The sequence below is a fragment of the Cyrtonyx montezumae genome, unplaced genomic scaffold, assembly GCF_038088225.1.
Source record: "Cyrtonyx montezumae isolate F1298 unplaced genomic scaffold, pur_monq_1.0 scaffold_24, whole genome shotgun sequence".
In the NCBI taxonomy this organism is placed as follows: Eukaryota; Metazoa; Chordata; class Aves; order Galliformes; family Odontophoridae; genus Cyrtonyx; species Cyrtonyx montezumae.
The window spans coordinates 3,312,414-3,336,810 of NW_027071981.1; the positions used below are offsets into that span (position 1 = coordinate 3,312,414).

A 24,397-nucleotide genomic window follows, 5' to 3' on the forward strand; every position below is an offset into this window, starting at 1 on the left:
GGAAGTGCTGATTCTTGGTCTGTATTTGCAAATCCCATTTTTAGAAGTGAAAAAGAAAAATGAGAGTTCTACTGTGCTTCAACCAAAGCTTAAGAGTTATAGGAAAAAAAACCCAGCTTCTGTGCACATGTGCTGCAGCACACTCATCCCAAACACACAATGGGGCAGAGGTTCTACATACCAGGCTCAGGAACTGGAGCCATGAGGACAGGCTGCTTGCAGACTTTTTTTGCACTTGCTACCAGGTGCTCAGGGGCCACCACCTCCTCCACTGATGTGTCACTTGCTAAGTCAGTGGCCCTGCTCTGCACACTTCCTCCACAAGGTAATGTTGAGCAGAGTTCAGTGGGATTTTTGTGCTCTGTAAAATTCAGAAGACTGCTGTGCAAGCTGCTGTCCTTGATGGGCATCTTCTCCCCCGCAGGGACATCTCGTTCATCAGGAATGCTGGCATGCTGCAGGTCACTGCCAGCTCGTGTGGGATGCCCGCGTGATTCATCACCCTGCAAGGCTGTCAGTGTGCTGGGGCAGGCAGCAGGCTGAGGGGGCTCCTGCTGCTTACTGCACGTAGACGCACAGTTGCCCGTGAACAATGGCACTGGGTGGTGCAATCTTCTGGACACAGCTGTCTTGGCATGAATTCCTGCCTGCCTTGCAGCCTCTGGCACCTGGAAGACACAGATGCAAGATGGTTAAAGAATCAAACAGGTAGCAGCACACTGCACATGAAGCTTTTTGAGGATTGTATGCTAGTTTCTGAAGGGAAACACCGCACACAGCTTATGTTTTTTTCTATACTTTGCTTCCTAGAGAACACTCCTTTATCCATTTGCTTTGAAGTAAATGGAAGTAGTGAAGGCTCTTTCCTCAAAATGCTACAGCCCAATTTGCCAACTGTTCCCACTAGAGATCAGCAAAGACAGAGCCGAGTCTGGTACAGGTTACCCTGTCACACCCGAAACCAAACACAACTCACTGAAAGCATCTGCCAAAAATAATCCTTCAATATGGCTAATACTACCGTTTGATGATAAGCTTCATCTCCCACACTGCAGGAATAGTGTCAGCTGCCAGCAAGTTGGCACTTCATTCTGTGCACCCTTCTGTTGGGCCAGCTGCAGAGCTGAATCCCAGATCCCACCTCTGACACTGCTCCTAGTCCTTTGTCATCCTGCAGAGCCCACTGGTCACTGAATGCAGCCATGGCCATCAGGAGCCACCCTCCTTGACCAACCCAAGTTTCACCACTCAGTATGCTGTAGAATTTGACTTCTCCACTTGTGTCTTGCCCAGCAGAGGGACCAGTCTGCATGGTGGAGCACCCTGCCCTGACCAGAAAAATTCTTGGGCATGCAACACAGCAGAGATTAATCTTCTTGAAAAGGGGACAGGATAAGGAAGGTCCCCAGAGAGTCTGAAATCTCCATTTGCCATCATTTGTGTATATATCCAGCTCTGCTCACTGCATGGTAACATAACAAGACGCAGGCAAAAAACAAAGAAACCTCACACAACCAAACAACTTGATTCATTGTCTTCAGTTCTACACCAAACAGGAACAACTGAGCTAACAAGTAGATGGAATCATATTTTCCACGAGACAACTCCGAGCACCAAGCAGAAACATTTCCAATAACACTTCCACCCAACAACTCTGCTCAACTTGCATAAAAAACGTTCCAACACTATAAACACTCTACTTGCTTTTTTTACTCTTTGAAAGCTTACTCAACCAGAAAAATAAAATGCAAGGAATTGCCACCACTACCAGAAGGTCACTGCCAGTTTATGCAAAGCCAAAATTAGCTACCACAGTGCCATTGTTCATACTAAGCACAGGTTGCTTTTCAGCTCCAAATCACGGCAGAGCAATTTACAGTCACCTCCACACCCCTCTCCGCTCTCTTGTTGGCTGACCTCCTCCTGCCACACAAAGTCAGCTGCCAAGCCCAGCTTAAAGGAAACAAAGGCATCTTGTCTAGTGTGCGTCCGTTTCATTAAAAAGCTCAAATTCCACCTAACAAGAAGCAGAACAAAAAGCCATGAAGTTATTTTAAGAAGTAAAGGTTTGCTACTGAGATCAAGTTCACAGCTTATTCTATCACTGCTGCTCTTGGATTCCTCCTAATTACTTCTGGGGGCTTGGACTTGCTGCTTTGAAACACATCTAGCAGGTATTGTGTGGATTTAGCAGCTCTGGAGTTTAGTGTTCCAAAACAAATGCAATTCAATCAGGTACAAGTGCTTTACAGAGCTTTAGCAGAAGTACATCTCCAGCAGGCTCTTTCTTGTTTACAGGGGGAGAATAAACAACTCTTCACTGCCTTTGTGTCCTTGGAGCAGCTGCATAACAGATAAAGTTGGCCTAGGTACAGCTTCTACCACCAAAAGAAGAACATGTAGATGACCCACCTAAAACAGCAAACAAAACTATCAGTTTCATGTCACTCCAGCTGGGAGCTAAATGAAATCTCTCACAAAGAACACTTACAGTACTCTTTTTTGGCTGTGGAGTGGAGGGAACACGCAGGCTCCCCACTTGTTCCTCCACTAACAGTCTTTTTTATTATTATTAAAGTACTTTGAAGAGAATAAAGATGATTAAAAAAACCCTCCCATTAGTAAGCGTAAGAAGGTAGTGCCTCTGTCTGGCTATGACTACTTCAACAAGCCAAGTGAAGCTGAGTTAGAGAGCAGTGCTTTGTGTCAGGATTCATCTGGTTGTACCCCTGGCATAGGGATGCCCAGGCACTCAGGTATTCTTGAATGTTGGGCACAGGACATTCAGAAGACACTGTATTCCCAAGAGGTACCAGACTGAGAAACATTACTAATCTGAAATTGGACTTCAAAACACAAGGATTTCAGAGCCTCAGATTATACTGACCTTTCAGCCAAGGACCCCTCCAATACAGCACCTCTCCTAGAATATCTAACAGAGGGCTGCCATTACACAGGGCTTCAAAATACCAGTGCTCAAGTCCTTCTCGAGGAGAACCACGGTTTTCTAGATGATCATTGTTTGGGAATATCATTTCTGAGCTTAAAGATTCCCCCCAAAATTCAGAATCCAGAAGCATGTATATGCAACAGCTCAGAGAAGTGCAAGCTATTCACACTGGTGCTTTAGGGGCACAGAGACCCCGACCTTCTCTAGAAAAGTGGTTCTATTTCTGTCCATCTTAGTCCCCAACACACAACACATGCTGCACAGAGACTCCAAGCATCACCACCTGTTCACAAGTTGAGCTATCTAGTTGAAGTTACCTCCACACTTAAGAATGGAGATAAGAAGCAAGAAGCAGAGAGGGAAGGAAGAGTTCACATAGAAGATTGCTGGAATTCAGTGGATACAAACCACGTTTCTGCATTGTCCAAAATATTGACAAAATCTGAGGCGCACTGTGATCCCTTGATGTTCCAGCACTGATGTGAAGACAACTTTCCTATAGGTTGGAAATTGCATCTCCACTTTTAATTGCAGAATCCAGGATTCAAACCCAAGCTCACCTTTTCACATGTCTGAATTAAAAACCTAATTCACAAACTGCTGGAGGCCTGCCTTTATAGGTCAAGGTTGCTCAAGTTCATTGCTTTGTATATTGCAGTTTAAAGAATGCTCTAAATTCAAGGTTTTTAACTTTTTAATCTATGGGGAAAACTTCCTATAAACTCAGATTAACGACTGCTAATGCACTGAAGAAAGAAAACCAAAAACCTTCCTCCTACTATAAAAACAAAATAGTGTGGCCTCTGTTTCTTTTCTGATAAGAGTCTTAAATACCAAACATTTAACTGCATAATAACATTTACTGGCAGCCAGGCAGCCTGCTTAGCAGATATATAAAGCAGGTAAAAGGAGAAAAAGTTAATTTCTTGGCTGAATGATTCCATCGGTAGCTATAGGGCAAACTAGAAAGTCTTTTAGTAAAGTAGCAGTTGATTCTTCTATCAATCTGCAGCACACATACTCTTCCAAGGAATGCATTAAATATGAAAATCATATCCCGTTATCATCTGTTTCCAGCTTTCAGCCCAGTAAGCTTTTCTTAATGAATGCTGTAGCCTAAGGGACAAGCATGCTGTTGGCTTTTCTGAATAATGGAGTGATGCTACCATTTTTGCTTATTACAATATCGACTAGCTGAGGGGGTTTCACACATAGTCACAAGTGACTACTCTTGCCAGCATGCTCCAAGTTATTACAAGATGTTTTTAGACATTTCATCTAAAAGAGCTTTACTGCTTTTAGTGAAGAAAACAGCTATGGTCTTGAACTGTATCATTTATATGGAGATAGGAGGAGGGATTAGAAGCCTGCATTACTGCAGATATATAGCAGAATATATTTAAGTATTCCTTGTCAGTCTTTTTGTCTGTTACTTAGATAGGCAATCTCTTTTTGCTTCTTCTGAGAAAAGGTCAGAACACAAAATTACAAATACACCACGAGAATCAATAGGTGGATTTTTTTTTTTTAATTTTGCTCATTATTAACACTTCCTGCTTGGAAATACCTTTTTCACATTGTTCAGCACAGAGATTACAGAAAAATGACACAAAGACAACTAGAAACACTCAGAGTTCTCCCTTCTTTTTAAATTCTAGCTCTCTGATTGAAACAATTGCACTTTCTATCCAGGCTCTCTACTTCACTCAGGCTCTAAACAATATTTCACACTACAGCTGACAACACAAAATCCCCACGTAAAGACTGCTTAGCAGCATCTGCCTCTTAACACAGTCACTCAGTGGATGGAATATCACAGGAATAACACACATTTTTATCCCTCCCACCACTCCCACATTACCTGTTCATGGTATCCTTCTTCCTTATCACCTTGTGTCCACAAGTCATCCTCTTGAAACGATCGCCTGCTTTTAATTCCTCTTCCATACTGTATCTAAATGTGGACAAATCCATTATATTAAATCGAAGGCCAAAGAACAAAGCACAAATGAGCAGACACTGCTTTGCAATTTGTGTATTTCTAAACATCAAGTCCTGGCATCCTTTTTCACTTGGTCTGTGTTTAAGAAGCTAGAGACACCTTTTTCTCCTAATTTTTTCACTCCCCTGAACAAATGAGACAGCTTGTAAATAAAAAAATAACTCCTGAAGATCGTATCCAATTACTCATTCATCTATAAGTCTACAAGAAAGTAATAACTTGTTGGCTCAAACATTACAAAACCAACTTCTGATTGAGTACATCAAATTATTCCTGCTCTATCGAGACTACTCCACTGCTTTGGAATTAAATGAAATTCAGAATTTGTGTCATGTACATGATCTTGCAACTTGTGGAGCTGTATTAAGGAGAAATATATAGCAGATGCTGCAGAGAGCAGCCCAGCATGAAAGACAACTTGCTCTAGTGTTACTAACAAACAACTGCATAAAACGTCCTCACCTCCACTACACTGTTTAATTGACCAAATGTAATGCATTCATAGTAAGACTACTGCTTAAAAGCCAGGCACACACAGCACCTATAATTAATCCTGTTTGTTAGTAATTGTAAACACCAATAACAAGTTACACTGGTACTGAATGAAAGCACTTCAATACCTATTCTGTATCAGGTAATACGCACGAAGATAAATCTTCAGAACAATTAACTAAGCCAGCCTCACACTTCATTCCAACTGTGCACTCAGCAAGCCTTACTTCCCAGGTAATAGGGGCTGTCCATAAAAATCAGAAGCATTAACTTTTAAGGAGCAGAAATTAATCACAAAAGAACTAAAGATGCTCAAAAGAAACTCAAAGATAACCCCTGGGATTTCCCAAGAGCTTACATGGTTTTACACAGACTCCCAAAACAAACTGCAAGCATACAGACGGGGGAAAGAAAACCAAACACCACCAAATCTCTCAAAACCAAGCTGTTTCTTCCCAAGCTACAGTACATAACAAGCTAACAGTTATGGTAAAGCACTCCTAAAGAGCATTCTCTAACAAAAAAAAAGAATGTAATCTCTATCAGTGTGCTTCCACAATAGATTAAATGATTACAGGCTTCATAATTCTTGAATAATCCACAACGAGGGGGCTTTTCATAACTGCAGCACAGAAGGTATGTAATCTGTGTTTTGTTCAATAGCTCAGAAAAAAAAGAAGTCTAAGCCAGGAAAAATAAAATAGATGGCACAGAAACATCAACGTGGAAGTAGTGAATGAAAACACTGCACAGAGATCAGCCCGTGGCACAAGTGAGACTCGCACCAACGCATTACAACAACCTACTGCAGAGGGAAAGACAAACTAGTAGGCATTAGGGCTGCTCAAAAAGAGAAAAAATGGAAAGAAATCTAGCATCAAGATATTCCCAGCCTTACAAAAAAGCAGTACAGAAGACTCACAAACCCACACCAGGGACATTACTAAGCTGAAGCTAGGAAAAGTTGCTCTGTGAATGTCACCATATCTAACAGGCTTAAAAAGAAAATTTAGCAGACACCGTCTGGGATGTAGCTGTGCAAGGAAGTTAGGAATGTGGTACACAGCCACGGCACATGGCTACCCAACTGGTCTGGGAGAGTGGAAATTAATCAGCACCATGGGAGAGAGCAACAGAGTTTCCTTACTTCCAGCAGCAGGAAGGGCAGTATCACAGTCACAACCTCTTCTGAACACTGAGGTCAATGACAACACAAAAGCAGCCTCCTGAACTGAAACCTAAACCCAAACCCAACGGTGTTTTAAAGGAGTGTTAATTAACACAAATAGTTCTCATCACTCCTTCTCTAAAGGCATTCCAGAAGAAGCATTAAAAAATATGACAACCATAAAAATCTTCTATATGAAGAGGAAAAAGAAAGAGATTGGGGCTATTTCTTTTAAGATGAACAGTGGAGAGCAGGGTTAATATATTGCACTATGACTAACATGAGCCAAATTGTCATCCCATTTAAGGAAAAACAAGGTTTCCTGAAATCAGAGACAACTAACTTAAAAACATGCATTTTTAACTACTGTACAAAGTCTCTTCATAGGATTTATCAAACTACACTGATGTGTGAAAGCTTATAAGGATTCAAAGAGGAGTAAACACTCCATTAACATCAATATCAATAAAGAATTAAAGATTTCTAGAAAGAACAGACTCACATTTCAAGTTGCACATTTATCTATTAAGTGAACTTCCCTAAGAATCACATACAGACTGTCTTCCCTTGGCTGCAAGGCATGAGTGAAAGCCAAACCAGACAGTAATAAAAATCAAGCATGCTGCTACTTCTACACCTCTACCCTTCAGGTTAAGCTCTAATAGCACTTCCAAAAATATTAAGAGAAGTTTCAAGGAATATTTAAAGGAATATGTACTGGTGCAACCTGAATATGAATATTTTAAACATCCCCTTTTAGAAGGATCATAGTCAATGTTTTGACTATCTCAGATGAAGCTGTGTGGATCTCTGAACGGGAAAAGGAGTGTAACAGTACAGGAATAAGGCTGTTCCAGTTTTAATACAAAGTGCACTTCAGAGAAGAAAAAGTAATCACAACTGAATCAAAGACAACCACACAATACTGCATCAGCATCACATAGGGTCTTAAAACACCTCACCTAACTTGTCTCCTCTCCTCTTTTTTTCTTTTTAAACTTCCTGGAATAAAGAACAAAAACACCTGTATAAACAGCCCTGCCAGATACTTTTAAAGAAGGCTACTTCTCTTAGCAAGCAGACAGAATAATACTTCTTTCCCAGTAAAATGTTTTTTCTTTCAGCTCTCTGAAATCTGACTCCATCCACCAAAAGCAAACCATTTCCACTTTTTAAAATCTAAGATAACTTCCAACTCTATTACCCTGCAACACCCCACATTAACCCTTAGTAAAGGGACACCAAATAGTACTGTTTCAATTACACAAAGTGATTGAGCATGCCTTAAATTTTACTTCACCGATCCAGGAAAAAAAGTTCAACATTTTTCAGCTCTAAAAGCAAGTGAACCAAATCTGTTCGCATACAAGACTGTTAAAAGACCTGAACAATGCAACAGTTTGCTTGAAGCTGTTTTTCTTGCCACTGTTCAACTATTGCCACTTAACTGTTTAGTAAATAGAACGAATAGCCACTCATTATAGATCTACTTTAGCCCAAACGGTTCAAACACAGCTATTTGTTTTAACAGGAGTTAGTCAGTGACACCTCTGCTGATGGAAAGGGTGTGATAAGCAGGAGCAAAACTAGCTGTGGCTACTTAGCACAACCACACCAGCAAGATTAGAAACATGCCCTGAAACAACGTCAAGAAAACGTATCAGGACCTTGTAAGTAACAAAATTATATTTTACTTAGGCTTTTCTACCAAAGTCTTTAGGAAAATTTCCTAATTCAAGTCCTTTTCCTGTCCTAACCCAGATAACATTAATGATAATTCCCAAACACTGCCACTTAGAGCACTCTCAAATACGGATGAAGTTTGACCAACATCTTGATGTGCAAAATAGACCCACAAAACCAGTTTAGCAGCCCCTGTAGTAATAGTGAGTACTATAGTAGTAAGTCTTCTAGAAAGTTACTTCCACCTTCTCAATCAGCTCTGAACTGAGAGCTTTCATGTGAGCTTCAAGCTGGTTGAATTCCTTTAATAACGTTTTATTTCGTAGAAGAGCTCTTTTTTGTCGTTCGTCCACTTCTTCCAAGTAATTTTTGAGCTTCACGTACTTTAGTTTCATTCTACAGGGGAAAAAAAACAACTGTACTTAAAGAGTAGGAAATTAAAACCAATGCATCTATTATGACTCTTCTTCAGACACACACATACTAACTCCGGCATAGAGCTGCCTGACTGCCCAAAGCTACGTTATACAACAAGCTGTATGATCTAAGGTTTAAATGCAACTTTTGCTGTTCAAAAGGATAAATATATATTTAAATTTTTATGTTTCCTTGGAATTATGAATGGAGAAAGATAATCTCTTCCTACCTGGATGCCTACCTGGTCTAGAGAACATGCTCTGGCAGAGGGGTTGGACTCAATGATCTCTAAAGGTCCCTTCTAACCCCTACGGTTCTGAGATTCTGTGAAATTAATGCAATTTATAGGTCTAAAATGACAGTAGTTTTTAGAGGAATGCATACTGCAAGTTAAACTGTTAATTAAGGCTGCCAACCTTAAGCCAACATACATCCACACTGCACCAAAAGGGGCACCTCAATGCAAAGCCTTCCTTCCTTTTGTCATGCTGAAACTACCTGCTCTGAACCCACATAGCAAATTAGGCCAAGAGCAATCCAGGTGACAATCCATCTGGATCATTTCTCAAACACCCATGCAAACAGATTCACTTTCAGCCAGACCTACTTTCTTGTCTGACCACATGGCAGCTGCATGAGTATCAGCATCAGCAAAGGGAAAATGTGAACCAGAAGCAGCCAGGATCATCTCCTTCAGGAGAAATCTTCCTACAGACCAGCTTCAACTGGTTGTGAGCTTGCAATCCGGATGTCCCTAAAAATACTAATATTTTGAGGAAAAACTCCAGTTCAAAATCCATTGGATTAAAATAAAAAAAATATTCTGAAAATAAAGGACATTATGTAGCCCCACCTGCTCAGACTTATTTTTTCTTATTATTTTGATGTTTTATTCTAAAGGCCCTCTTCCAGAAGAGCAGTCCCTGAGGGATTCAGCCATGACTACATGTACCTATCTTTCATGCGAGCTAAAATCAAAAAGCCAATTCTATGAGCTTCACAAAACTCATTTGGGGAAATAAAACAACAAAAGACAAGAGACCCCACAACACTATAAACAAGAATGCATGAAATTCTGCTCCTCTCTAGAATACCAGATGCATTTCTCCAACATCTTTGGAGACTTCCCACCACGTAGACACCACAGTCACTGTTTGTAGAGCAAATAACCCAAAAAAAAAGCATCCACAGAAAACAATGGAGTGGATAGTATATTTTGTAAGGCTTATCTGGGTGGTAAACAAACAGTAAATAAAGGCTAACCTTTTGCAGATGGTTGAGGCTCACTCAAAACTCCACAAAGGAGGGATCTCCAACAAGAGATCCTTCCCCAGTGGTGGTCAGCCCTTAAATGGGGTCTGGGAGAGATGGAGCCAGACTCCACCCCTTCTGGTCACACAGGTGCATTGCCTTCACCTGTGCTCCTGCAGCTGACTCAGTGCTACCTCAGGTGATCCATCAGTGGTTCAGGCTGTGACTCAACGGTTCTCATACACAGTTTGAAAGAAAATACATGCCCCTTTCACAGTATTTTCATTTTAAAATAGGTTTATGTTCCAATACTCCTCAAGCTCATAACCCCCACAGAACTACACAGGAAATAAGAGAGCTAGGATCATTTGATGTTTATATGCTCTCTGAAGAGCTATCGGTTCTAGAAACTGCCACCCTCCTATCTAATCTGCTTGGGACAGGAATTTCATGGTTCACGTATAAATAAGAGGGGGAAAAAGGGAGAAGCTTTGAGATGAACACAATTACTAAGAGAAACAAACACACTAAATTAAGTGGAATGGGTAATTTGGGGCACGTTTGCAATTTTAATGATTTAGTCTTTCACATCAAGGCCATCACCAGCAATGCTTATAATCCAGCACATTATATACTACTGTATCCAAATAATGCATTTCAGCTTCTGAATAACTAGCCGAGATGCACAGCCAGCATAATAAATGGCTTTTTAAGCTTTTTTTTTTTATTATTTTAATTATAGTCTGAGCATGTAACTTGCATCAAATAAGTAACGCAGAAACAACCCAGGGAGCAAAGTTAGAACCTAGAACAGTACTTCCTAACACTTTCAGGCATCCTGTGACATGATAACTGTACGGCATGAAATACTAGAAAGGAAACACTTTCTATATTTCACACTACAGTGACTTGTCAAATGCTGCACAACACCAACCTGCACATCAGTTGCTCTTAAGGTAGTAACAGTTCAGCATTAACAGTAGTTATGTTGCCATAAGTTATTTCACCAGGAACTTCAATGTGTGAATATTTTGAGTGCAATATAAAATTAGTTACAAAAGTCCCATAACTGACACCCTACGAACATTCCACGATAATCTTTGAAACTAAAATAAAACAACTAATGAAAAGTTTTTAAGCAGGCTTACAGGTATGCATCAGAATTTTTGTATTCAATCAGTTTTCTTTCCAATTCCAGCCTTCTGGTTTCACTAGGAGAAAACATACCATATATAAGACAAGATTATTTCATAATTTAAATTCACAAAACACACATGAGCACAGACCCATGGGGAGAATTGGGCTGCTTAAGGAACAAAACTCTGTTTTCAGAAGGAGAAAAGAATAACAGCAGTAATATTGCTTAATAATATATACTTAATAAATGCAGACCATTTCCGAAGACAAGAAACCGCCCCATGAGCAAAAAATAAACAGTGGACAGGTCAAGGGCTTCCAGTATACTCACATTATAAACCCTGCAACAATCAAAGTTTTTTTTCCTTTTCCTTTTTTAAATGATCACAAATTCATATTAGCTAGGAAGGCTGTACACGTGGAGTGATAAGGACAGACAGACAAGATTGTAAGCACCACTTGGCTACACATGCTTTCCTATTTCCCTACAAACAAGTCCATGTCACAGCCACACACATACACCTCCTCTCAGCTGCCCTGTACAGAGGAAAGCAAGGAAAGCCTTCCTCCTCCATAGCCTGTGAGATCAAGGCATCCATTTTACCCATCTAATCCTGCCACTGTCTGAAGCAAGATTACGTTTTCATGTCATGTATGCAATTTAAAAGCCACGCTTCATCTGGGATCTCATCCTTTCAATTTCCTTTTACATGATGGACAGCTAAGCAAAAGCAGATTTCAAGATCTTGTTTTTACACTTCTAGAAGTAATTTTCATGACTCGATGAAGAAGACTGCGATATCCTGATGGATGTAAAAGTCAGCAGATGCCATTGGCATCTCTCCTATTTCTCGTTCTCCAATACCACAGGCAGCACATCACACTTGCTAGTTCATGAAAGATCTCTTCCCTTCTCCCAGCGTGGTTCGCCAGCAACCCACTCACCAGTCTGTCCTGCAGATACACAGGTAGCACCTGAGTATATAATTCAGATCTTCTCTAGAAGGAAGATAAAGAAATATAAAAACTGCCACATAAGAGCCCCTCAGCATTAAAGTATCAGCATTATAAATGCCTGAAATGGCTCGTGGTATGCATTCCTCTGTTCAGGCAACGAAGTGGAAGCCATTACTGCTTGCCCATGATTCTGGCAACGTAGTTTCTTGGTGTCAGCAGCAGGAGTGAAGCTATCTGTGGCCTCTCCATTACCATGTCACTTTTTAACCTGAAGAATAAACCTCTCAGACCAGGACTTTTATTCAGAGAAGGATAAAGCAGATGGTCAGTTAGACAGTTTCTTGTCCAATGGGAAAAATACCACACTTGTGAACTTTTTAAGGATGCAAGCAGCTCGTTTCCAAACCCTGATTCTTCAGTCTAGAGAAAAAGAGGGTTAGCTTAGGATTTGAAAGAATTAAATTCCCAGATCAGCCACAAGCTCTGCCTAATCTCTGGCATTTCACCAGGCATCGATCCGGAGCATCACCTGATCCCTCACCTCCCATTTAAACCAGCAGCACTGAGATTCCCCAATGTTTTTCGAGACACCAGGCCTCAGCCTCTTTGTGCTTCAGCTCCGCATCCATAATGCGGGAGTAACAGTGCTACAGTGCTGACACCCCGCTGGGGTAAGTACACAGAAAGCAGTGAAGCCCTCGGACCCCTCCGCAGAAGTAACACGACAAACCGAGCCCACCAACCAACGCGAGAAGCACCAGCACTCCCCCGGCACCCAGACCCAAGGCCGGCAGCTCGCGGCCTCGCCCCGCCCTCGCGCCGCTCACCTGTCGCGGAGGCACCGCAGGAGGCCGCCGAGCCACCGGCTGCGGGACGGGGAGAGCGCGGGGCACGGCCTGGCCGCGGCACGGCCCGCCTGGCTCATGCCGCGCTGTTTACGGCCGTGGCCAACGCGACGGTTCCCGCCCTGCCCCGCGCCGCCCGCCCGCCCCGCCCCGGAAGGCCGCGCTGTGTGGGGGGGGGGAGAGCGGCGGGACGTGCCGGGCTTGGGCGTGAGGGGTCTTTCCTTCTCGCCGAGAGCTTCGCTCCCGGGGGGGGCTGGGGGCACTGAGGTGTTGCGGAGTTGGTGACCCTTTACGTGGGCGTTCACCCCCAGCCTCAAACTCAGGCCACCAAACGGAACACCCCGCTGGAGTGATGCAGCAGTGGTTAACAACGGCCCCCAAATCGGTTCTGTCACCTGAATAGCCATAAATGCTATGTCTGGCTTAACCTTTGCCTATCCACCATAAACGGTTCAATAAGTTACGGAAGGCTTGAGCTAGTGTGAGAGCTTGTCTACTCAAGAAAACACATACGCAAATGATTTGCAGAGTTGGGAGCCTTCTACTACTGAATTCACATGAAATGCACTCGTAATAAAAGACGTACTGTTCTTTCTTACTCTTCTGTTGAAAGTAAATACATGTTATTGAGACCTCACCACAGCACTATTTCACATCTTCCCAAGAGATGACAGACAAAATGTAGGCCTGGCCCTGCCTCAATTTCCAAAGCTGGATATTTTTATCCCCAAGGTGTGGGTGGAAGCAACCCTGTCACAGCCACAGCTTCTCAGTGTGGGGCCTCTCCACTCCAACTGGAGCAGCTCCTTGACTGCTTGGAAATAATAAGGTTTTCATGGTTGCTTCATAGTTAAATTGTTCCTAGTAAGAGCTCGTATTGCTAATATCTACGTCAAAATAAATAATCTCCCCTTTGACACTGAGGTGAGACACTGAAAACTTGTTATTTACAAATGTCAGCAATGAAACACCCTGTCAGCCTGACACATATTTTGAATGCATCGCTGATTGTCAGTGCAGAAAACTGTCAAATGCTACATGGCATTTGAACAAGAAAACACTTTCATATACTACAATTTTGTTATTTTTCAAAACAGGCAAAGAATTTGGCTTTGTCAAGCCTGTACCTGTGACATACCAGGCTTGGTTCTGGAAGACTAAACTGCTTTTGAAAATATTTGTGCTCGCTAAAATAATATCAAAACTTTCAAACCCTTCTATTGCCATCAGAAGCTATGAACGTATATTATAATTACGCACTGGAAAATGTTATTCCCCAACCAAGATTTCCAGGTCTCAGCTGAAAGGAATCAGAGGCCCAGCCCATGAGGTGGGACCTGTAGGACCGCACGGTTTGTCTCACAGACCGTGCCAGCCCCAGTGATATTTTAATTGTGACCCAACACCAAGCAAACGTGAGAGGCTGGGGTCCCAAGGAGCTGTGGCTCCAATGTGTGTCCTATTTTATGCCCCTTGTCCCTTTACTCTGCGGGTGCAGAGTGTGCTTACGTCCCCTGAGGCATTACAAGCCAGGTCCGTGATGTGATCCTCCGTGCTGACACTTATGGGCTCATAATTGACTGAAGAATAATCTTATTACTCACGTCCCTGATAACTAACGTCAGTACCCGGTCCCTGAAAGCCTACAAAGAGAAGTGTTTTGTTTGTGCTCTCCTTTTAGTACTTAACACTTCTTTTAGATTGTTTTAATTTAATTTTAATGTAATCTGATAAGAGCTGTAAAACTGTCAAAGAAATCTGTCTCGTTCTGTCTTATTAAATGCACTTTGAATGAAATGATGTTTTTTTTCCCCAATAGCTGCCAAATGAAGGTATCTCTCAATTCAAATGAAGGGATTGATGTGCACTAATCTCACGGCTTTTTCCATCATTTTTAATTTAGGAAGGAAGCCATGTGTGCTTTTAGCATCCCTGGAGATTTAGCAGCACCCTGAAAGGTGCAGGGTGCACCTCCCTGCAGCGATCCTCTGGCTGTGGGATCTCAGTCCTTCACCACCATTTTGTCAGTTCTGTCAAAACACTGCAGCCCAGAGGTTTTGTTTGATTTCACTGCAACGGGATTTGTGGAAAGCCAGCAATGTTCTGAGAAGAGATTTTTTCCTCTGTGCTCTGACTTGATTTCTGAAGCAACTGTACGTTTGGCTAAAGCTTGCCTACAAGCTGGGACAGAACTGAATATATTTCCTTTTCTTTTTCCTTTTTTTTTTCAATTAGATTTATAATACAGGCCCCGGTAGCGATGTAAAAGGCATACAAGAATTTGCATAATGCCCATATACGTCTTTTTTGTTAATGAATCAAGTCCCAAATGAAGAGCACTAATAATACATTAGTAATCAAAGAGCAAATAACACCAGCAAACATATCTCAGCAGAGCAGTTGTGTGGATCCATTTCTGACTGCCAGTGTCAGTGCGCGGAAGCAGTAATTAACATGTTGAATTTAATGTTTAAATTTTAATAAATTTAAATGTAATAAAACGCTTATATTAAACGTTGCGGTTCCTTGAAACCTATTATTCCCCACGTCTGAGGCATAAATAGAAAAGACATTGTCTTACTGAAGAGCACAGTGTTTGCTGCCAGCTGGACAGGTGAAATGAGTTCCTCCAGCAAGAACTTGTTAACACGGGAGCCACCGATAACAGCTGATTAAATACTAAACTTAAGAACAAGAATACAGTGTTTAGAGCCATATAATGTGTATTAAGAATGTAAGGGCCTTATCCAGGGCCTGCTGAAGTCATTGAAAAGTCTCTAGTCGTGTTGTTGTCAGTGAACCAGAAGGGATCCCGTGCGCCCAACTCTTCTCTGGCTGCTCCAAAGCCATGAGTCTGGAGAGGGTATCGGGGAGATTTGGGGTCTCTGCTTTCCCAGTGATTCACAGTCACTGCTGTTTGAGATGGAGACGTGAGGAATTAACCAGCAGCTTCTATTCTCCACTGAAGTGGCTGCTGTTGTCTGAAGAGGGACGAGTAGATTGACAGTGCTGAGCTCCCCCGTCCCTGGAGAAATAAGAACTGAATTTAGGTTTTCTGAGATGTGAGATGCGAGGCTGAATTTGAGCCAGACCTCTCAGAAACAAGCCATCAAAGGGCTCGAGTCCTGCCTTACCTTAAATCATCTGCCTGCTTTACACCATGGAGTGCCCTGTGCAACCACTACTTTGACCTCTGTTGCTCCAACTGATGTCTTTCTGTGCAGATCTTATGCTCCTTTGGGTCATTACAGGAGGAAAGGAGACTGCACTGGAGTGTGTTCCTATCAGCAGGAGCAGCCTACCTCTCTTTCGGAGCCCGCTCCTTGGCACCAAGATGAGTTGGTACTGTATTGTCGCCCAGATCCTCTCTCTGGAAAACAGCAGCACTACGAGCACATTCCCCTCCTGCCCGCTCTCCGTCCCACTTTTTCTCCACAAATCCTCAAAAATGGAGAGGAGGATATAAAACAAGTGAGAAATTCTTTCAACCAAACACGATAACGTTTCCCTTTTAGCACCACGTTTTAGAGTGATCTGTTCTGAAGAGCTGCTTTCTCTGTTGGCAGGGATGAGGCATTTAGGTAAGGTAAAAAGACTGAAGATCCAAAACTCCAGGCTCAAAGGGAGAATGCCTGGCCCATTGTCTGGTGTGATTAATGAAGCCTTTTGCATAGTGAGATAATGCGATGTGTGCTGAGTATGGAATGCTACCGCACAGCAGAAATATCAGAAGTATGAATAATATTCGGCATGATAACAACATCAATAAGCTAATCTATGTATTACTGGATTCGGCTCCAAAATGCCTCAAATGATATTTGTTTATTTCATAATTGCCAGCCACTTTGATGCACTTGTCGTCAGGTTCAACAAGTGCTCCAAGCTACAAGGGCTTGAAACAAAGGGAGGCACTTGGACGAGGCTCGCAGTTTGGTGGTGTTTGGGTCCAGGGAGGTGAAGTTCTGCCGCTGCTCCTCACCACTGCCCCGGGCAGCGAGGTGCTGCTCTCTGCACTGGGTTTACAAACACAGCCTCTCTCTCAGGGACCCCTCACCTCCGTAAACCAAAATACTTAAACCCTTTTAAAAGACGTTTGTATTTCAGCATGAGCGGTTGGGAGTCATCGGCGACTTGAAGACAAAAAGTGAGCGCATCAGCAAAGAGCAGCGGCTGCATGCTTGGAAAATAAGGACGCTCCCTCGTGCCAGGGTGACGTTCAGATCCAAACTGCATTCCAGTGATGGTGTGGTCACTGTCTCTCCCCGTTCTGTTTTCCCTTCTGAACAAGGTGTGGAATTGAGCATGTGGACCCTAAGAATTCCTAGAGTGTCACTTAGGGTGACAGCTCTATGCCATCTCTCTAATTTCTTCCTTTGAAATGTAGTTTTGAGAAGGCTCAGTATTTTTCACTGTGATTTATTATCTTTCCCCTCCTTCCTGTATAGAATATTATCCCCGTGATGAATGAAATGATCCATACATATAAAGCGTTCACTCATTCAAACAGCAGAACGAGCACAAGACTGTCAAATTAATTAAACTGTGTCTGCTCAGAGCTCAGCATCACTGGGCCCTGCCCTCTGCCTTCCGTGTTTTGGCATGCAACAGTAAGAGAATCTCAGCAGGAACCTGAAGCAGAGGAGCTCAAAAAAACCCTTGAGAACAGACGGAAAATATTCCAACGCTGTGTTCAGGGCTGGTACTAATTTCAGAGCGCTCTACTTTTAAGTAGTAGATGGGGTCAGCAAGGTGGGATGTGAGAATGGGAAGGGTCTGCCTTGCTGTGCTGACTTACAAGCTTAAAGTCTAACATGCTTTGCCTGGGGGTCGATGCACACAGCACCCGTGGCTGACAGGGACACTCATGTCCAACAGCAGCGGTCCAGCAAACTTTGCATCGAGCAAGCCTTTGTTCTCCCTCAGTACATAAGCCCTGCTCCCTCTTTTGGCTTCTTCGTTTGTTTGTTTTTGCAGAAAAATAAACCCAAAACTCACGTGCAACAGCCGCCGGCTGCCTTACCCCGAGCCCCTTTTCTCACATCCTAAGCGCTGCATCCCCGATTGTTATATCCGAAACTGACTTAAAAGGGAAAGCGAATGTTTCACGAACCTACACGCTTTCCTAGAGGGACTGTGGGTTAGTTTATTTCTTTTTAAACAAAAAGAAGTATGGAATCAAACAAAACAAAACGAAAGTTCAAGGCAACTTCATAACCTCTTCAGGGCAACACCCCGACGGTTTAATAGCAATTGCGCGACCATTCATAGGAGAGATAGGGAGCTGGGAATCTCGCAGTGCCCCGGGCAGTCTCCCCGGCACCGCAGGACCCCCACCGGCACCCCACAGCTGCTTTCTGCAGCAGGGGGCAAGAGGAAAGCGTGCTGAGCCGGGCAAGGGCTTTTTTTTTTTTTTTAAGCATATATTAAAAAAGAGAGAGAGAGGAAGAGAGAAAAGGAAAGCGAATAAATAAGGGGAAGAGAAACAACCGAACAACTCCTTCTCAGCCCCGAACAAGCGACCTAAGGAAGGAAAAAAAACAACAACAAACAAAAGCAAAAAAAAGAAAGAAAGAAAAATCCTCCACCCGCAAATCGACGCGAGGGTAATTCTCGGGAGCGACGGCCAAACCGCCTCCCGCACCTCCGCTCCTAAAGGCTCTCGGGGTAACAGAGCCGCGAGTATTTTAATCCCGCCTGTTGTAATGGTGATTACCGAAAAGAGGGAAAAAAATAAAAGCCCAACTAAAGAAACCCCCCCAGAGCCGCGGGCGGGGGCTGCAGCGCTGCGGCGGTTCGGCGCGGGCAGAGCGGGCTCGGCAGCGCCCGGGGCAGCGGCTCAGGTAGGTCCCGCTCGCTTCTCTCCTCCTCTTCCTCGGGAACCGTGCTCACCGCTTTTTTTTTTTTCCCCTTTTATTTTTTCCCCTTCTCTTCTACTCCCCCTCACCCTCTCTTTTTTTTTTTTTTTTTTTAAATTTCTTTTCTCCGGCATTTCACCCGCAGTGATATCATTCGGGCTCCTTTTTAGCTTTCGGGCAGCGCGGCAGCGAACGCAGCCGGCGAAAGGGATGCTCTCGATGTCCTTTCAATCCGTTTCCCCGAGGCAGCGTGCTGCTGCTCCTCGGTTGTTCCCGCACCAAGTCTCCCACCAGCCCTGCCGCGGGGACACGGTTGGGATGGGGGGAACGGAGCCCCGGGGCCGCTCTCCTCGAGTACCCCCCGCCCCCCCCTCCCGCTGCTTACCTGGGCACCGCAGCAGCGCCGGGGCCGTGTCCGGCTGCCTGGGGAAGCCGCAGGTTTCCTTCGGCGAACAGTAGCCAAAAAAATAAAGTTAGGATGTTGCCCAAATCTCTCTCCGCATCCCACCCTGGCGGGGGTGAGAACCTCGCGGTTTTCACGCTGGGGACCCCCCGGGCATCACCCCCAGCACCCCCCTCCCCCCCCCCCGTCTCCCGTGTCTGCAGCCCCCGGTTAGGCCGGGACCGGGCTGTAATGGCGATATCATCAGGAGCCAATTACCTTTTCAGAGCGTTCTCTTCTCCTCACGGACACTGTTATTTGAGAAATAGGATCATTTGATTTCATATTGCACTAAATAACACCCAGCCGTCTCAAATTGCCAGCTTCTTAAAAGCCATCCATTGGAATAAATTGCAGAGCGACTCCTTTGGCTCTGGCTTCTTCTCCTTTTTTTTTTTCTTTTTTTTTTTTTGTTTTATCCCCCCCCACCCCTTTCCTAAGTAAACCGGGGAGCAGAGCGTCGGGCCAGGGAATTCCTGCTCGGATTGCTAAACCCGATTGCTTTGTGCCCGTTCTTCCTTCCTTCCTTTTCTAATGACACTTTTTACTTTTTATTTTCTCCTATTTTTTTTCTTTTTTCTTTCCCCCACATAAATATATATATATATATATATATATATATTTTAATATATATATATATATATTTTTTTTTTTTTTTAAGCCGGCGCTCTCCCTCGCCCAGTTACCGCTCATTCATCAGATGTGAGATAAACGAAACTACCCGGGAAGGCGAGCCAGCACGGGCCTAGCCGTTGAGATTTCTGTATTACTCTTAGGATTTTTTCCTTCCTTAGAGCCAGTTTATTATCCTTCTTATCAAACGGAAGCTTCGGGAGACCCCGGCTGGACTCCCCTCGGGGCGAAGCGGCCGCAGGAAAGCCGGGCTTCCCCTGCCCACGGCGAAGGCAGCCAGCCCTGCCCCCCCCCCCCGCAGCCCCCTTCCCGTTCCCCGGGACTCGCGTCCCGAGCGCCTTCTCCTCCGGCAGCCGCTAATCAAGTAATTTCCCGATCCCAGCCCCATCAAATTGCTCTTTAGCTGTTGAACTGTGGAGTTTTGCTCCTCTTTTCTCATGCTAATCAAGCCCATTCAGCGTCTCTCTGTGAGGCTATTTGTAGTGGAATAAATCTCCTTGTTTGCCTGCTGCATGATTAATTGATATTGTTGTATGGCTTTTGTTTGGGCTGCGGAGAACTGAAAGGCAGCGCATATTGGATGTGACGAAAGGAGCTCGAAACATCATTTCGCTGCTGAGGTCTTTCAGAGGTCGGGGGTGGGGGGGGCTGGGGAGGGGGAGACCGTTCGCATTATTCGCCCTATTTATTTATCCGTATTAGAAAATATGATGAAAGAATAAGGAGCGGAGTCTTTTTTAAGCATTGACTAAACGGCGCGTACACAACCCCAATTAAGAAAAAAAGTGCCGAAGACGAGGCCTTTTCTCCATCTTAGAAAAATAGCTCTTGTTAACGAGGACCAATTAAATCGTCCTTCATTCTACCTGGGATCTCACAATGCACTCACCGACGGATCGACTTTTCTCCCTCGCCGTTAATTACGGCGGCTCCAACGCGGCTCCCCCGTGGGGTGCGATGCCCAACCCGGGCACCCAAATCCACCCTGCCCGGCGTCTCCCACCGAACCGAAGGCCTCTCTCGGTCCCAGCCCCTTCCATTGCCAACGTGTGCAGCTATTTCGGGCCGGCGTCTGCTCCCAGCTCCCCCCACCTCTATTTCAGAAACTGCTCTGTGCTCCCCGAGGACGTTGCTACAACTAGGGGATTCAATTAAATCATCCCAGCGCTTGGCTTCTCCCACTGATGGCTTTTTTGGGGGGAGTTGTTTTGTGGGTTTTTTTTTTTTCTTCCCCAAATATTTCCTTTCCCAAGTTCCTTTTCAAAAAGGAAGAGAAATAAAACAGAAAAAAAAAAAAAAAAAAAAGAGAGAGAAAGCAGGGAGAGGGGGGAAAAGAAAGAAACTGTTCTCCTTTCTTTTCCCTGTATGCAGGGTAATTGATAGGCTCTATCAGAGGTCAGGATTTGCATAAGAATTAAGAGCAGTAAATTAATTTAATATTCCATGCACATCTCCAATTATTCCTGCAGACCTTTGTCTCCACGGCTGGCAGAGAGAAGGTTCAGCTGCTCTTCAACCAAACAACATCTGTGCAGTTAATAATTTGATAAACAGCTCATACAAATAGTTTCTGAATTATCTGCCAACCCAATGACTATTCAGTTCTGAAACACTTGGCAAGGTCTGCTACGTGTGCACGGAGCTCCGGAGCCTTGCTCCCGTGATTTAGCTGCCTGGGAGGATGCTTCTCCTCCTTATCTTTTACACATGATCAGCTACTTTCACCAAAAAGCCACCAGTAACAGTAGGTAAAATAAGTCATTACCAGTAATTAATAAAAGCATGGCCGCCCTCCCCCAACCTCTCCCCCCCCCCCCCAACCCGTCATTTCAGGTGATTTTTGCTGTGCAGAGGAGCAGGGCTGGCTGCGGCAGGGCTTTGCAGGGGCGATGCTCCTGTGTGGGGCTGCCACGGGATGAGACCTGCTGCCACCTCGGGGTTCTCATCCCCATTCAGTCTGCACTGAGTTTTATCAGTAACTCAGAGCGTACACAAATAGAAGCTGCTTGCTTTTCCAGGAGAGAGCAACCAAGGGTACCTCTTAACACCCGTTGCGGTTCAGTCCAATTTTCCCCACTGATTTCCAGTGGAAATTCTATCTTAGAGAGCCAAGGCAGCTCCTTTCTTCCTCCATCCTGTATGGATGCAGCAGCCCAGCTCCGATGTCGGCCCACGGCACCAGGCTTGTCAGATTTATTTCTAAATGCACACATTTAATGCACGACCAACACTGATAACTACAGGGGTAATACCCTGGCACTCCACTCCCAGCTGCGTCATCGGGACAATAACCGCGTGCAGACACGGATGGTCCCCGCTAATTTCCTCATCTGCATGGCTTGTGTTTTCAGCATTGCTCCTGGCACATGTTAATAAACACAAGTGGATACGTGGAAGGAAGGGAGAGATTTACATAGATATTGGGAATCCACTTGTAGCGAGCTCAGATCCAGTGGAACCGTGTGGATAATGAAGATGAACGGAAGGGCCAATTTGTTCCGGTGTGTGGCAACGTGCTGCTTCATTGCCAGCACAGAGAGCCTGCAGGATCCAGCCCCACTCCACAGTTGGTCTCTTACAGAAATTGGCTGCCCAGCCGGGCAGCTGCGCTGTGTTTCAAACTGCTGCTCCATCTCTTGCATTCGCAGCTCTAAATTGAATGCACGGAGCCGTTCCTTTTTCTATTTCCTGTATCACCTGCAGCAAAAGTGCTTGAAGCCATTGAAAACCACGCTAAGTTTTGAGTTGCTGTGGGAAGAAGTCATGAGTTAGAGAATCGCTGAGGTTGGAAATGATCACTAAGATCATCGAGTCCAACCATCAAGCCATCCCCACCATGCTCACTGACCAGGTCCCTCAAACCATGTCCCTCAAGTGCCGTGCTCAGTGTCCTCACATGTCAATGAGCACGTGGCACTGATCCATACACGCTCACAGACATCCCTTGGTGCAGAGCCTGGGGTGCAGGAAGCCTGTTCCACGCTCTAGGTGCAAGTCGTGTGGGGTGAGGTGCACCCAGGGAACATTGCAACCCTCTTCCCGTATTTGCCAAATAACTGCTTTCATCCCTGTCTAAGTATGGGGCTTGACCAGGCTCCCCCAGCACCAAGGACCAGAGCCAAGAGCTGGGAGCTCAGAGAGGAGCAGAGCCCTGCACTGTTGGCGGCCAGGGCTGCAAACTCCATTCCTGCCACGGACAGCTGCTCCCAGTCCCCATGTCACCACCACCATGCCTTGAACAGGAGCAGCTGGGTGCTCCCCATGGGTCTCTTGGCTTGGCCTTTGTGGCAGCACGATGAGTTTTAATGGACCCTGTGCCCAGCACAGTGCTTTTTAAAAGCAGGAGGATGCAATGAGCCAGAGCGCTGAGGACCTGTGTCCTTTCTGCCATTGGCTCTCCCTTGGAGACCATAAGCTCCTTTGGGCTCTGAGCTTAGCCACAGCAAGAGCATTTTAATGCTAGCACTTGCCAGGGGGTGTTAGGCAACTTAATTAATGTTTGCAGAGCCTTGAGCAGACAGTGCTACATGTGCATACGTCAGGCCATGTTCCAGCCAGGCCACAGGGCACTGCAGGAGCATGAAACACACGGGCCCGAGGCTGTGGGGCCACATCCCATGGGCATGATGCTTGGGCACAACACTGTGGGGTCACATCCCATGAGCGTGATGCTGTAGGACCACAACCCATGGGCATCCCATGAGTGCGATGCTATGGACTGTAGGACCACATCCCACAGGCAAGCTGCCTCTCTCCCAACTCACCCATTCCACACTGCACTCCCAGACACGGAGGATAATCACCACTAAAGACAGGGAAGAGCAAATGGAGTCATTTAAGGCACTTTTTGGAGCGATCCGTCTTTACGGACTTTCCGATCGAGTTGCTATTCCGCTCTTTTTTTCCTTTTTATTGAGCCATAGAAGTGTCTGTAATGAGAGATTAAAATAGTAGTCGTGCGCCGTGATTTATTGCTGGAATTCTCACGTCTGTGCACTGCACACAGTCACCCCACTGCGGGTTGAGGATAAATAACGCAGTGTCATACAGTCAGCAAACAGTCACGCAATCTGCAGAAAAATATGTAGAAGAGGAAAATACATTTGTAAGTTATTGAACCTTTGGAGCCAGGGAAGAGGGAGGCTGGGGAGGGGGCTCTGCTTCTGCCTTCCCTCCTGTGAATAAATCAGTGGCCGGGCGCTGCTCGTGCCGAATAAAATACGGCAGGGCTCGGGAACCGGCCCCGCTCCCACCGTGCACGCTGACTGCAAATCGTGCAGGTTATCAGACAGTGCCATAAAAAAAAATACAAACCTCTTCCCCCAACCGATGATGAACCTCATGCATAGCAAATGACAGAGCAATAATGCTCAGATTTCCCGTCGCAGAGGTAAAAAAAAAAAAAAAAGGAAAAAGAAAAAGAAAACAAATTTACACACTGACAGGCTAATGGACACTTTCCCAAAGAGCGGTTAGGAAGAAGTAGTAAATGGGACTGCGCTGATGCAGGGCCGCGGGCCTGGTCAGGGATCAAGCCACACAGCAACATATCGGATAACACATAA

General features: G+C 44.7%; 1 protein-coding gene and 1 long non-coding RNA gene across 2 annotated transcripts in view; both read right to left on the reverse strand.

The window, feature by feature from the left end:
- KIZ (kizuna centrosomal protein) overlaps window positions 1–13,019 on the reverse strand; it is a 38,912-nt gene extending 25,893 nt beyond the window's left edge. The window contains exons 1-5 of the mRNA XM_065739499.1: window positions 12,885–13,019; window positions 11,112–11,174; window positions 8,535–8,691; window positions 4,812–4,904; window positions 182–668 (exon numbers count right to left, since the gene is read on the reverse strand). Coding sequence (XP_065595571.1) covers window positions 182–668; window positions 4,812–4,904; window positions 8,535–8,691; window positions 11,112–11,174; window positions 12,885–12,982 — 898 coding nt within the window. The 5' untranslated portion in view covers window positions 12,983–13,019. The remainder of the gene's footprint in view (window positions 1–181; window positions 669–4,811; window positions 4,905–8,534; window positions 8,692–11,111; window positions 11,175–12,884) is intronic.
- Window positions 13,020–15,903: 2,884 nt separating this feature from the next.
- Window positions 15,904–19,718, reverse strand: LOC136050562 (uncharacterized). The gene is made up of 3 exons (XR_010622404.1): window positions 19,419–19,718; window positions 19,143–19,200; window positions 15,904–15,927 (listed from the first exon to the last, which is right to left on the reverse strand). It is a non-coding gene; the product is annotated as an uncharacterized LOC136050562 (long non-coding RNA).
- Between the last annotated feature and the right edge of the window lie 4,679 nt (window positions 19,719–24,397).